Raw genomic sequence first — 13,901 nt, 5'->3', positions numbered from 1 at the left:
TAGTTGGTGCATGGCCTGAGGGGATTAGGACATGTTGAGAAAAATGAAGTCAGCGCTACTCTCAAATAACATTTTTTTAAGTGATTATATGGGGCAGGGGAAGGGAAGGTTGTTGATTAGTTATCAATTCCGAATAGTGGACATATCCTTTATACTTTAAATTCACAAGTGTATTAATTACAAATTAGCAAAACATCGAGGTTTGGCACAAATTTCACTGTGGCAGTTTCTTTTGTTTGCCATCAGTTTTCATTCAAGTTTTAACTTCTGACTTTAAGTTGGTGAATTGGGAGTGCCGTTTGGAGAATCGGGCGTGGAGTTCACTGTGCCCAATTTTCAGTGCTCTTAATTTTTCCAGTCAATAAAACGAATGCTGGAAGAGCAGGAGTGCCGCAAATTGGATTTGGTGACCGATTTCCTGATTGGTGCACCCAACAAACAAGATTCCACGCCAGGAGCAGAATCGTGGAAAATCTACCCTTCGTGCCACAATTTAGTCACTCTGCCTACATAACGACAGTGACTGACCTTCACAAATAATTTATTGGTTGCATTGCGACTTGAGATGTCCTAAGGATAAGATGAATGCAGGTTCTTTCTTTCTCTGACCCTTAGTCTGGCATAGTATCATAGAATCATAGAAGTTTACAACATGGAAACAGGCCCTTCGGCCCAACATGTCCATGTTGCCCAGTTTATACCACTAAGCTAGTCCCAATTGCCTGCACTCGGCCCATATCCCTCTATACCCATCTTACCCATGCAACTGTCCAAATGCATCCAAGGAACATAGGAGCAGGAGTAGGCCATTCAGCCCCTCGAGCCTGTTCCGCCATTCAATTAGATCATGGCTGATCTGTATCTTCACTCCATCTACCTACCTTGGTTCCGTAACCCTTAATACCCTTGCCAAACAAAAATCTACCAAACTCAGTTTTGAAATTTTCAATTGACCCTCAGCCTCAACAGTTTTTTGGAGTTTTCCAGATTTCCACTACCCTTTGTGTGAAGAAGTGCTTCCTGACATCACCCCTGAATGGCCTAGCTCTAATTTTAAGGTTATGTCCCTTTGTTCTGGACTCCTCACCAGAGGAAATAGTTTCTCTCTATCTACCCTATCAAATCCTTTAATCATCTTAAACACCTCAATTAGATCATTCCTTACTCTTTTATACTCAAGGGAATACAAGCCTAGTCTATGCAACCTGTCCTCATAATTTAACCCTTTTAGCCCTCGTATCATTCTGGTGCATCTGGAATCAGGAGAGACACGCTCACCCGATTCTCTGATCCACGCTCGTGTGGAGTGAGATTCAATGTGGAGAGCCTTGCCTTTCAAAAGGGTTTTTTCCTCCACTGTTATTCTCCATAAAGTATAATAAAACAATAATTGCACATTTATGACACACATTACTAATCAGATGTTTTTGAAAATACGGACCTTTAGCAGGTCCTCAAGTCGCATGACTTCTTGGTCCAAATCTTGAAGTTCTTTATATTGCTCTTTGTGTGGCTCCAATGATAGAAGAAGACCCTGCAGGGCTTCCTCCAGGCTCATCTCTGAAATGGACCTTATTCCTTCATAATCACTGGATATGAAGCCCTCGGATTCCTGCCTGTCAGGGGCCAGCAGCCTTTCTGTTGAGGTCAACCTTTTCACCAGTTGCTTGGTTAGATTGCCTTCATAGGCATCCAATTCAACAGGCTTGAGGTCAGACATCTCATCTGAATCTTGAAGGATACCCACTGTGACATTGGAATCCAAAAAAACATCATTTTCGTGGTCCGATGCCTGTTGGTGGTATTCGGTTTGTAGAGAAGACAGGTCTCCAATGTCTGTGACCTCTTCTCCTAGGTCAGATTCAAGTGAATGTGGACCACCAGTTCTCTCTGTTTCGTTCGCTGGTGTTCTGACATCATTCACCTCAGTTGCTGAAATCTGAGATTCAGAGTCTTCATCTTGAGTACCAGGTGGAGTCACAGTGATTTCGGGGTTGGAGTAGACTCGACTGGCGGATGTCAAACTGGGCTGGGTAATGCAGTTACCATTTGCAAGGTAGTCATGGCTAAGTGAGACGGATTTCTCACCGGTCAAGTTCCTATTATCAAGGATATCATCCTCAAGCCGTGAAGACTGGAATTAAAAAATAAAAGGCCGCTTTAGAAATAAGCTGACTGAAGCAGTTTACAGAAAGTGATCACCACTGCAAATAACATGGCAGCTTAGGCAAACTACTGATCAAAATGGACCAAAAAATGTCATGAAGTAGTGCATTAGCATAGCAGTTAAAAGGGCCAATGTCACCAGGAGATGTTGGCTGGCAAGATCTCACCTGAAAGACTGGCGGTACCAGTGGAAATTTACATAATATAAACTGCAGTAGTTTGGGGTAGTGGAGATTCAAGTCTGCTTCATATTTAATAATAGCATTTGGACAACGAGACCTTCTGAGAAAAGGTACTATTTTTCAGAGAAAAGGAACTATGGTTCACTAATGTCCTTTAGGGAAGGAAACCTGCCGTCCTTACCCGGTCTGGCCTATATGTGACACCGTACCCACAGCAATGTGGTTGATTCTTAATTGCCCTCTGAAATGGCCTAGCAAGCCATTCAGTTGTAAAATCTTGCTAAAAAAAAGTCATAATAAGAATAAAACCAGACAGACCACCCGGCATCGGACACGACAAAGGCAAACCAAGTCCAGTCGACCTTGAGAAGTCCTCCTCACGAACATCTGGGGGCTTGTGCCAAAATTGTCCCACAGCAACAGCCTGACATAGCCATACTCACAGAATGATACCTTTCAGCCAACGTCCCAGACTCTTCCATTACCATCCCTGGGTATGTCCTGTCCCACTGACAGGGGAGATCCACCAGAGGTGGCGGTACAGTGATATACAGTCAGGAGGGAGTGGCCCTGGGAGTCCTCAACATTGACTCCGGATCCCATGAAATCTCATAGCATCAGATCAAACATGGGCAAGGAAACCTCCTGCTGATTACCACCTACTGTCCTCCCTCAGCTGATGAATCAGTCCTCCTCCGCATTAAGCACCACTTGGAGGAAGCACTGAGGGTAGCAAGGGCACAGAATGTACTCCGGGTGAGGGACTTCAATATCCATCACCAAGAGTGGCTCGGTAGCACCACTACTGACTGCGCTGGCCCAGTCCTGAAGGACATAGCTGCCAGACTGGGCCTGCGGCAGGTGGTGAGTGAACCAACATGAGGGAAAAACCTACTTGACCTCGTCCTCACCAATCTACCTGTCGCAGATGCATCTGTCCATTACAGTATTGGTAGGAATGACCACAGTCCTCGTGGAGATAAAGTCCCATCTTCGCAGTGAGGACAGCATCCAACGTATTGTGTGGCACTATCACCGTGCTAAATGGGATAGATTCAGAACAGATCTAGCAGCTCAAAACTGGGCATCCATGAGGCGCTGTGGGCCATCAGCAGCAGCAGAATTGTATTCCAGCACAATCTGTAACCTCATGGCCCGGCATATTCCTCACTCTACCATTACCAACAAGCTAGGGGATCAATCCTGTTTCAATGAGGAGTGTAGAAGAGCAGCACTAGGCGTACTTAAAAATGAGGTGCCAACCTGGTGAAGCTACAATTCAGGACTACATGCATGCTAAACAGCAGAAGCAACATGCTATAGACAGAGCTAAGCGATTCCACAACCAACGGACCAGGTCAAAGCACTGCAGTCCTGCCACACCCAGTTGTGAATGGTGGTGGACAATTAAACAACTAAACGGAGGAGGAGGCTCTGTAAACATCCCCATCCTCAATGATGGCGGAGCCCAGCACGATACAGGGCTGAAGCGTTTGCAACCATCTTCAGCCAGAAGTGCCGGGTGGATGATCCATCTTGGCCTCCTCCCGATATCCCCACCATCACAGAAGCCAGTCTTCAGCCAATTCGATTCACTCCACGTGATATCAAGAAACGGCTGAATGCACTGGATACAGCAAAGGCTATGGGCCCCGACAACATCCCGGCTGCAGTGCTAAAGACTTGTGCTCCAGAACTAGCCGTGCCTCTAGACAAGCCTCGAGCCAAACTGTTCCAGTGCAGCTACAACACTGGCATCTACCCGACAATGTGGAAAATTGCCCAGGTATGTCCTGTCCATAAAAAAAAGCAGGACAAATCCAATCCGGCCAATTACCGCCCCATCAGTCTACTCTCAATCATCAGCAAAGTGATGGAAGGTGTCATCGACAGTGCTATCAAGCGGCACTTACTCACCAATAACCTGCTCACCGATGCTCAGTTTGGGTTCCACCAGGACCACTCGGCTCCAGACCTCATTACAGCCTTGGTCCAAACATGGACAAAAGAGCTGAATTCCAGAGATGAGGTGAGAGTGACTGCCTTTGACATCAAGGCAGCATTTGACCGAGTGTGGCACCAAGGAGCCCTAGTAAAATTGAAGTCAATGGGAATCAGGGGGAACACTCTCCAGTGGCTGGAGTCATACCTAGTGCAAAGGAAGACAGCAGTGGTTGTTGGAGGCCAATCATCTCAGCCCCAGGACATTGCTGCAGGAGTTCCTCAGGGCAGTGTCCTAGGCCAAACCACCTTCAGCTGCTTCATCAATGACCTTCCCTCCATTATAAGGTCAGAAATGGGGATGTTCACTGATGATTGCACGGTGTTCAGTTCCATTCGCAACCCCTCAGTTAATGAAGCAGTCCGTGCCCGCATGCAGCAAGACCTGGACAACATCCAGGCTTGGGCTGATAAGTGGCAAGTAACATTCGCACCAGATAAGTGCCAGGCAATGACCATCTCCAACAAGAGAGAATCTAACCACCTCCCCTTGACATTCAACGGCATTACCATCACCGAATCCCCCACCATCAACATCCTGGGGGTCACCATTGACCAGAAACTTAACTGGACCAGCCATATAAATACTGTGGCTAAAAGAGCAGGTCAGAGGCTGGGTATTCTGCAGTGAGTGACTCATCTCCTGACTCCCCAGAGCCTTTCCACCATCTACAAGGCACAAGTCAGGAGTGTGATGGAATACTCTTCACTTGCCTGGATGAGTGCAGCTCCAACAACATTCAAGAAGCTCAACACCATCCAGGACAAAGCAGCCCGCTTGATTGGCACCCCATCCACCACCCTAAACATTCACTCCCTTCACCACTGGCGCACAGTAGCTGCAGTGTGTACCATCCACAGGATGCACTGCAGCAATTCGCCAAGGCTTCTTCGACAGCACCTTGCAAACCCACGACCTCTACCACCTAGAAGGACAAGGGCAGCAGGCACATGGGAACAACACCACCTGCACGTTCCCCTCCAAGTCACACACCATCCCGACTTGGAAATATATCGCCGTTCCTTCATCGTCGCTGGGTCAAAATCCTGGAACTCCCTTCCTAACAGCACTGTGGGAGAACCTTCACCACATGGACTGCAGCGGTTGAAGAAGGCAGCTCACCGCTACCTTCTAAAGGGAAATTAGGGATGGGCAATAATGCTGGCTTTGCCAGCGACGCCCACATCCCATGAACGAATAATAAAAAAAATTTAAATGCAGCTGCTTTAAACCTTTACTGAAAAATAATTATGGCATAAAATCACAGTGAGCTGTCCTTTCTGTCACCATCATCTTTGTTACTGGAACCAGTGTCTGTTGCAACCTATTTTGCCAAGTGAACAGAAAGAGACATTAGGACCAAAGTCAAGGCCATAATCTTCCTAACAGACACTCCCTGCATCTGATGGATCCTGCTTAAGCCATTGGAAATGAAAGCCGGAAGAGATGTGTTATGGGCAGCTGAATCGATATCACCCATTTTACAAAGTCAGAATTACCCCCAAGGACTCTTAAGGTGCATGGAAAAAAGGAATGTAACAAATACTGAAAAGTCTGAGGTCCATTTTGATATTTTACAGTACTGAGCTGCTCTTACAGGTGAGTACTGCCAGTACTTAAATCCCAATTCAGAACTAGTATGCAACCAAGAAGCAGGATGCGATTAACACCAGACATTGCAAAGATGCTTTAGTTCAGCATGCGATGAGTCTAGAAACTAGTGGGGACTTCTACAAATAGGATACAAAGATGCGAAAATGTTTATAGTGATGTTGCTAGCAATCCGGTACTGAAAAACACCAGCACCATCCACATTCAGCTTTCGTACCAAGGTGCTGAAAACAATTCTGTAGAGTTTTATTTAGTAGTAAAATTAAAAGCAAATCAGGCAGATATCATCAGTGTGCAACATACAGGAGGTACAGTATCTCCAGATAGCTCACTGATTTAGGTTAATTTATATGTACTATTAAATAAAACCCGACAGGATCGTTTTTAACCTGTTAATTAATTAAAATTTTTAATTAGTCTTTCTGTTATTAATTAAAATATATAACATCCTTAATTTCATTTTTTTCTTCACCAAATTTAAAAGAATTAAGTTGAAGCTATGGCTTTGTTGGCCACTACTAAAATTTCGTGTCCAATTTGTTGAATTTTGGATAAAAATATCTACATTTGCAGATTTTTCTTTCTTCGGGAATGAAGAGCAGTTTGATGAATGTAAACATAAAAATCACCATCTACATTTTGTAGGTGGAACTATCGTCTCAAAGATTGGGACCACTGGTCAGAAGCCTCTCACGTTAACTCTTCAATGATCAGAAGCCAAACGAGTGGCTGGCAGCTATTGTTGGTGGTGATGGTGTTTGAACATTCAAAGGTATTGCAGGTCGAACAATACACTTGTGATATTATAATGTGCCTGGCTGTAAAGAATGGAATCTGATATTGGAACTTCAGTTGCCTGATGCCACGGTTACTGGAAAAGGAACATAGTTCCATTTCCTAAAAGTATTAAACTTAGAAGTCTGCATTCTTTCATTATTTATGAGTTCACTATGTAGCATAAATAATGATATAAACAAGCTTCTTTTATACTTCTCAAACCAAACCATGTAAAAGTATACACCAATCCCTCAAGGAATACACCTGAAGCTGATATCCATTGTAAATTTATGTCATGGGAAGCCCACTGGCAGTTGTAAGAGGCCCTGTATTTCATATAGGTTCACCAGCATACTTGCCAATACCTGTCAACCCAAATTTGGGTGGAGGTGCAAGGAGCTCAGGTAGACTCATGAAGCCTGGACACTGTTTCAACAAGGGAAGGGCAGGAGGTAGATAGGGGAAATCGGGAAAAGGCTCACTGTCCGGTCTCAGCTTCAATGCCCAGGCAATGGAGAGATGTGTTTTACATGATGGGAGATTAAGAAAAAAAATCTTCAGCCAAAATTGGAATGCAGCAAAGTGTAGGGCAGATTTCCCTCTGCTTTGCACCTGGGGAATGCTCAGTTTGTGGGTGCAAAGCAGAGGATAAAGGGCCGGAGGATCATTATGCCAGGTCTCTGCCCCCTTTATGTTATTGGGATTTCCGGGGTATCCCCCAAGGGGGACGGAGAGCTTGCACCTGGAGCATGTATGGGTTGGTTATGCAAATGAGGTGGGAGGGCATAAACAGGACCTTTCATCTCGTTTTCCTGCAGGTACACCAGGCCATTATGAAGGACGCTCAGAAGAAGCAGTGAGTAGCTTTTGTGCCTGGCTCCCATCAGATTGGAGATCCGAGGGGGGCTGGCAACAAGGCCATGGATGCCGATAAAGCTAAGTAGCACCTTTTTGTTTTAGCTTCCCAGAGATCTTTGAGAGTCTGGAGGCCTTCTGGCTGCAGTTTCCGTCCCGAAGCCAGTGTCTAATCCCAACATCTGGATTTCCATCCCTGAATTCTGGGCGCAGGTCCCTCCCAGGGCCTTGGTCTGTGTGTGGGGCACATCAGGTCCATGCTAATGACATGAACCCTGAAATGAAGGTGGGTTCAGGTCATGGAACACGCGACTAGCACCGGGCGGGTTGGGGGGGGGGGGCAATTGGAGCCTAACTGGAATCCAAAAAGCAGGTGTATCCCAGAACATTGTGCCAGTTGGTAAGTAAGGAAAATCAAAAGTTCATAATTAAAACCAATGGAATGAGGCTTCCTATCAACTATAATTGTTCTCCTCTGGTTTATTCATAAAGGAATTTGGTTTCAAGCAGGACTTTTTGCTTCTTCACAACAATACACAGAGGTGGAATGACACACACACGCACACACACATACATCTGTAAAATCAGCAACCGCTGTAACAGGAAAACAAACACATGCGACTGGCACAATCCCAATCACAGAAACAGATCTCTCCCACAAAAGGGGACTCACATAGAGCTCCAGCCTTTCCCTAGGCCGCAGCCTAAGAGATGGCAGGTCACTGAATGAGCGACTCCGTCGCAGTTTGTCAAAGAACGTGTCTCGAAGAGCATCTATGAATGACAGCCGTAGTCTGTCTTGTGAAGGCTGCAGGCATTTCTTGGCATGTCAAAATTCAAAGAGTTAGTAAATGTGGTTCACGATTAATGGAAGGAGCCGAACGCTTTAAAAAAGACAATAGCCAGTTTACTGGGGATATGCTGAATGGTGGCATTATGGGAGGGACATGGCTACAGGCTCAGATTAAAGGACTGCAGTCACTTCTTTAACTCTCTGAGATGTCATTTGGTGAGATTTATTGACTCATGGGCCATAACCTTCATCAGATCTCACTAATTTACTGTGAGTCTCATAATTTGGGGACCTATTAAAGCATCACGGAAAATATCCTAAATCTAGATCCCCCCCAACCCCCCACCATTATCTTTAAATTCAGAAGTCTTTATGTGCCTGGTACTAAATCATCTTAAAAAAAGGCCTCTAAAGCCTTTGCCCCAAAACTGTAAGGCTCCACTCCCAGTTTGGAGTCTCGTTCAGTGGGAATTGCAGACAGCATCTTATCCAATTGGCTACACTCCAAATTTCTGACTGTTAAAATGGATAAGCAGCAGAAAATGGGGAGTGCCACGGATCAGGTGTTGTGAGTTGGTCGCTCGATTCACTGATTTCCACTCCTTTCATTTGGTGGGGTGAGGAGGAGGTCTAGGCTGGATTATGGTCAAGTCATGAGCCACTGTCCCCTAGCATCCCACCGAAATTTACTTCAGGAATTTGCCTTAAAAACGCAATAAATCTGCCAGATTTGCGGGCAGCGTGCTTAAATAGTGAACGTTCAGGAGACGGTTAAACTTGTTACTGATGTTCTGAAGCAAGAGTCAGCAAATAAGGCTGAGAACAAAGTGTCTGTGAAGAATGAGGTCTGCTCAGTTAGATATACCAACAGCTGAAGACACGAGTGGTACCTGAAGTTAACTCCACGGCCCTACATCGCAAAGCCCTTGCTAATCTGCTAAATTACAGCTTCACATAGGAATTTCTACAAATGATGGAATGTTATTCTTTGTGGAAAGAATCATATTTGAAGAGGTAAATAAAAGTTTAGGAATTGGGATCAATTTTGGGAATAATGGAGCGTTTCGGGGTGGAAGTTTGTCTCAGGCGGTGACGGTAAACAAGCACTATCGAATTGGCCGCCTGTTTATACACCTCGTCCTGATATTCAGCTCTATTGAAGTCAATGTTACTGAATATTGGGCGGGGAGTGTATCAGGTGCTCAATTCAGCACTGCCCAAGACACATTTCTAGGCCAACGTGTCTTTTTTAGGAATTCTCACTGATGTATAAGCCTAAAAATACCATGGTTTGCATCCTCCGCTGAATTTCCGCCTGCCACTTTCGACCATTGGTGACCCCATACCAAATCCCGTTGACATGGTCATTTAAATAATGGGGGGGCAGGTGCCCATCCCCATGGCAGCACAGTAGGGGCACCCGGCCCGCAGACAAATCAGATGTAGTGGAATCTCAAAGCAGCATCCTGCTCCATGAGGGAGAAAGAAAAAGCCCAGGAACACCCCCTACAAGAGCTGCCAAAGCAGAAGAAGCATCCCCCCCTGCCCCTGCCCCACCCCACCCTCTGAGCGCAATTTGCTGGGTAGCTTTAAACTGGCGGAAACTCAGCAGATTTCGATTTCATCCAAATTCTGCTTCCCCTCCCTCCCTCCCTCCCTCCCACCACCCCCTCCCCTCAGGCTCCACCAGAATTACCCCAAAATTGTATTAAAATGGTCACTCAGTTTCTGGACTATAATATTTAGTACCAACCATCACAATGCCTGCAGTCTCAGGGAGTTCTAAGCTCCCTGGCCCAGCCATTTTTGCAAAGCTTTCAGCTTATACACAATGATGCTAAAAGAAACCCCAATATTTCAATAATAATTATTCAGATATCAGGAGTAACTTTGTTATTGTAATATTAATCCTACAAAAATAAAATAAAAACCAAGAAATTAACCTTGAATTTAAAAAAATAAACACTTCTGTTTGGCCTGCCTTCACGTTTTTCCCATTCTCTCTCCCTCTTCTATTTTTATTATACTGACTGTACTTTATTTGTAACTAATAGACGTTACTTGCCTGTTTTATTCTGTCTCCTGGGTCTCATTATCGAACTGGGAGGTGGGAGTCACATTGATAAATAGCCTCCCAAAGTTTGTTTATTCAGCCAATCAAGCTCTAGGTGTGACTATTTTAACATTTGATTTTTTAAAGCATCAAATTCAGAAGCATGGAATGGTACTTTGGAAATGTAGGAGCAGAATCTCACACAACGGGAACTCACTTTGGGAATATGGGCGCAAAAGTCAAGCGCTTACCCATGCAGTGTATCGTCCATTAAAATTAGTACACAGAAAATCTACCCTGTTATTTAATCTGAGGTAAAATCAGCTAATTCAGTGATAGACATTGTATCTATCGTGATGGGGGATGTCAATGCTGGGATACTTCCTGTTTCCCAGCATCACCATCAAGCATTCCTATATCAGATAGAACCTGCTCAGATCCACTGGAAACCTTCCTCTACTTAGCTCCAACCACAGGAAAACACCCCCGCTGCACCATTGTGATCATTCTACATCCCACGCCAGTCATGCTCGAGGTCTTTCAAAGTGAGACAATTAAGATCAAGTTATGCACAGTTTTGTTCTATGAACTGGGTTAGGACCAAATGATATCACACTGGACCCTTACAGTCAGCAGAGAGGGGAGACCTTTCATCCCATCAGTCGGGGCTGACTTTGAACTCAGGTCCCAAAGGTGAAAGGTCAGGGTCCTAATCCACTGGGCTACACCATCTTTATTGTGGACAATTTTGTATCTTAATAATCCCAATCTACATTCTAGTATCCCTGCTTAATTTCACAATATCATTGCAATAAGATGACAAGGAAACAAAGAGTAAGGAAACAGAAAACAAGGAAATCCACCAAAAAGCAACAGCTTTGCTCTTTTGAATCTTTTAAATAGACTATTAAATACTATCGTGCACGCATAATACTTTTTTTTAAACCTTGTACAGGCTTCTTAATGGAGCACATTACTTACAAAGAAAGAGAAGTCTTCAAAGGTGGGTGTTTCTGGGGTGCTTTGGCTGTATATGGAACATCGCCTTTGTACACCGGAGGCTTTGTTCAGATTGCCTGTGGATGGACTCAGGTCTTCCTTGTCAAATGGACTGCAGGTAATGCATGAAAATAATAATTAGCGTTCCAAACTTCTCACAAATTATATTACCATTTAACATAAATATCCTATTTTGTTGGTGTATTTTTCATGATATGTTGTAATATGATATTAAAAAATTCTTCACTTAAAAGATTTCTTCACACTGATAAACAATATTATCACTGAATAAAGAGGCAATGAGTGCAAGTGTACCCCTGACACCAGTAACACTACTGCCATCTAAGGGACGTGAAGAGCATAGCAGCAGTCAACAACTGATACTTACTACCAGATGACCTCAAGGTTTAGTTTAACAGTTCCAAGGTCATTGATGTCAACGGCAACCATCTGAGGTCTGGCTGTGAACAAGTCCTTCGTTTCACAAATGACACTGCCAACCAGGAGATGAGTGGCCAGTCCCTTCAACTCTGACACCTGAAGATCAGAGAGAGATAGAGAGAAAAGTATATCAGCTGCATGTTAATCAGTTACATGACTTCCAATTAGCAGACATATGTACTTCTATCAAAATACTGACTAATAGCCACACCACCATTGCTGGTAACTCTATAGACCTGTTTCTTTGCACTGTCTTTTTCTTGAGGGTACCTTTCTATGAACAGTCACACTCTACATTTTCTTACTTTATTTCCCTTTTGTAGGGCCTCCCCTGGGACGGGTGTCTCTGCAGCCAAGCAGTAGGGTGGGCAGCGTGGTCCCAGGCCACAGCTCTCAGCCAGGCTGTAGGAGGCTTGAAGCAACAGCCTGGTAAGGATACTTGATCCAATTTTTCCCTTTCGCCTGCAAAGCGACAACAAGCCCCCACCAGTCACTCACCAGAGTGGCACAGTTGTCATGGCAAACTTCTTGGTGCAGGGAGGTCAAACCAGCATTATTCACTCATTGGCATCATAGGTTGGTGCTCCAATGGGCAATGTCACCATGTCACCCTTCAGCAGTGTACGTTTTTAATATCTGCATGAATGTGCTCAGGAGAAAATTAAATGTATTTGATGAATTTTAACACTACTCAGTATAATACCTGCATTTATATGGAAGCTTAGCACAAAAGAACTCAAAAGCCTTTTACACAATGACGCTACTTTTGAAATGTTATCTAGACAAACAGAAGAGCCATTTTACATCAGCAACATCCTACAGATACCAGTGAGATAACTAACCAGTTAATCTGGTGTGGGTGGTATTGGTTGAGAGAAGAATTTGACCAGAACACCAGATGAACTCTCTGCTCTTTTTCAAATAGGGCCATGAGATCTTTAATGCCCAATTGAACTGGCAGAGCGGGCCTCAGTTTAATGTCTCTTTTGAAGGACAGCATTACCAATAATGCAACTGTCTACTTGCGGCATTAGATTGAGTGGTCAAACCTGCAACCTTCTCAGCCAGAGGTGAGAGTGCTAGCAATGGAGGCAAGTGCATATCTACTGAATGCGTAGCATTAAAAAGATACTGGATACTGGAATCCTAAAAGAGATCATGTTGAATTTACTGAGAACAACCTGATGTGAAACAGAGATGTCCTATTAAGGAATTCTAAATTCTGCACTGACACCACATAAATCTGATAACTTAAAAGGCAATTAGTTCAGCTATAGAACTCACTGTGGGCTGATAAGATCAGACAGCCAGTGGAAAGTAGTAATTTAGCTGCTGTACCTATTTCCCAATGTCAGCAGTTAGTCTTTCTTTTAAAATCAATGAAATACTTTTGAACTGTAATGTAGGAAATGCGGCAGGCAATTTTGGGCACAGCAAGTCCCACAAACAGCAATGAGATATTGACCAGATAATCTGTTTTTTGTGTGTCCTGTGGTTACCAACTGGAAATAGTTTCTTCTTATTTACTCTATCAAAACTGTTCATGATTTTGAACACCTCCATCAAATCTCCCTTTAACCTTCTCTGCTGTAAGGAGAACAACTCCAGCTTCTCCAGTCTCTGCCTAACTGAAGTCCCCCATCCCTAGCACCATTCTAGTAAATCTCTTCTACACCCTCCCTAAGGCCTTGACATTCTTCCTTAAGTGTGGTTCCCAGAATTGAACACAATACTCCAGCTGGGGCCTAACCAGTGATTTATAAAAGTTTAGCATAACTTCCTTGCATTTGTACTCCATGCCTCTATTAATAAAGCCCAGGATCCTATATGCTTTTTTAACAGCCTTCTCAACTTGTCCTGCCACCTTCAAAGATTTGTGTACATACACCCCCAGGTCTCTCTGTTCCTGCACCCCCTTGTAAAATTGTACCATTTAGTTTACATTGCCACTCCTCATTCTTCCTACCAAAATGCATCACCTCACATTGCTCTGCGTTATATTTCATCTGCTAGGTGTCTGCC

At 44.2% G+C, this 13,901-nt stretch overlaps 1 protein-coding gene across 4 annotated transcripts in view; it reads right to left on the bottom strand.

Moving 5' to 3' along the window:
- The window catches only part of ripor2 (RHO family interacting cell polarization regulator 2), an 85,107-nt gene that overhangs the window by 25,167 nt on the left and 46,039 nt on the right, over nucleotides 1-13,901 (bottom strand). For 3 of the 4 annotated variants that reach the window (XM_068001685.1, XM_068001686.1, XM_068001684.1), the window contains 3 exons: nucleotides 11,827-11,975; nucleotides 11,421-11,550; nucleotides 1,442-2,134 (listed from right to left, as the gene is read on the bottom strand). In XM_068001685.1, the coding sequence (XP_067857786.1) occupies nucleotides 1,442-2,134; nucleotides 11,421-11,550; nucleotides 11,827-11,975 (972 nt within the window). Of the gene's footprint in view, nucleotides 1-1,441; nucleotides 2,135-8,266; nucleotides 8,414-11,420; nucleotides 11,551-11,826; nucleotides 11,976-13,901 lie in introns of all 4 variants that reach the window. The other variant, XM_068001687.1, reaches the window with a different exon arrangement.

This window comes from Heptranchias perlo, chromosome 2 (genome assembly GCF_035084215.1).
Source record: "Heptranchias perlo isolate sHepPer1 chromosome 2, sHepPer1.hap1, whole genome shotgun sequence".
NCBI lineage: Eukaryota > Metazoa > Chordata > Chondrichthyes > Hexanchiformes > Hexanchidae > Heptranchias > Heptranchias perlo.
The sequence above is the reverse complement of the archived record's forward strand: the minus strand, read 5'-3'. Positions and strand labels throughout refer to the sequence as shown.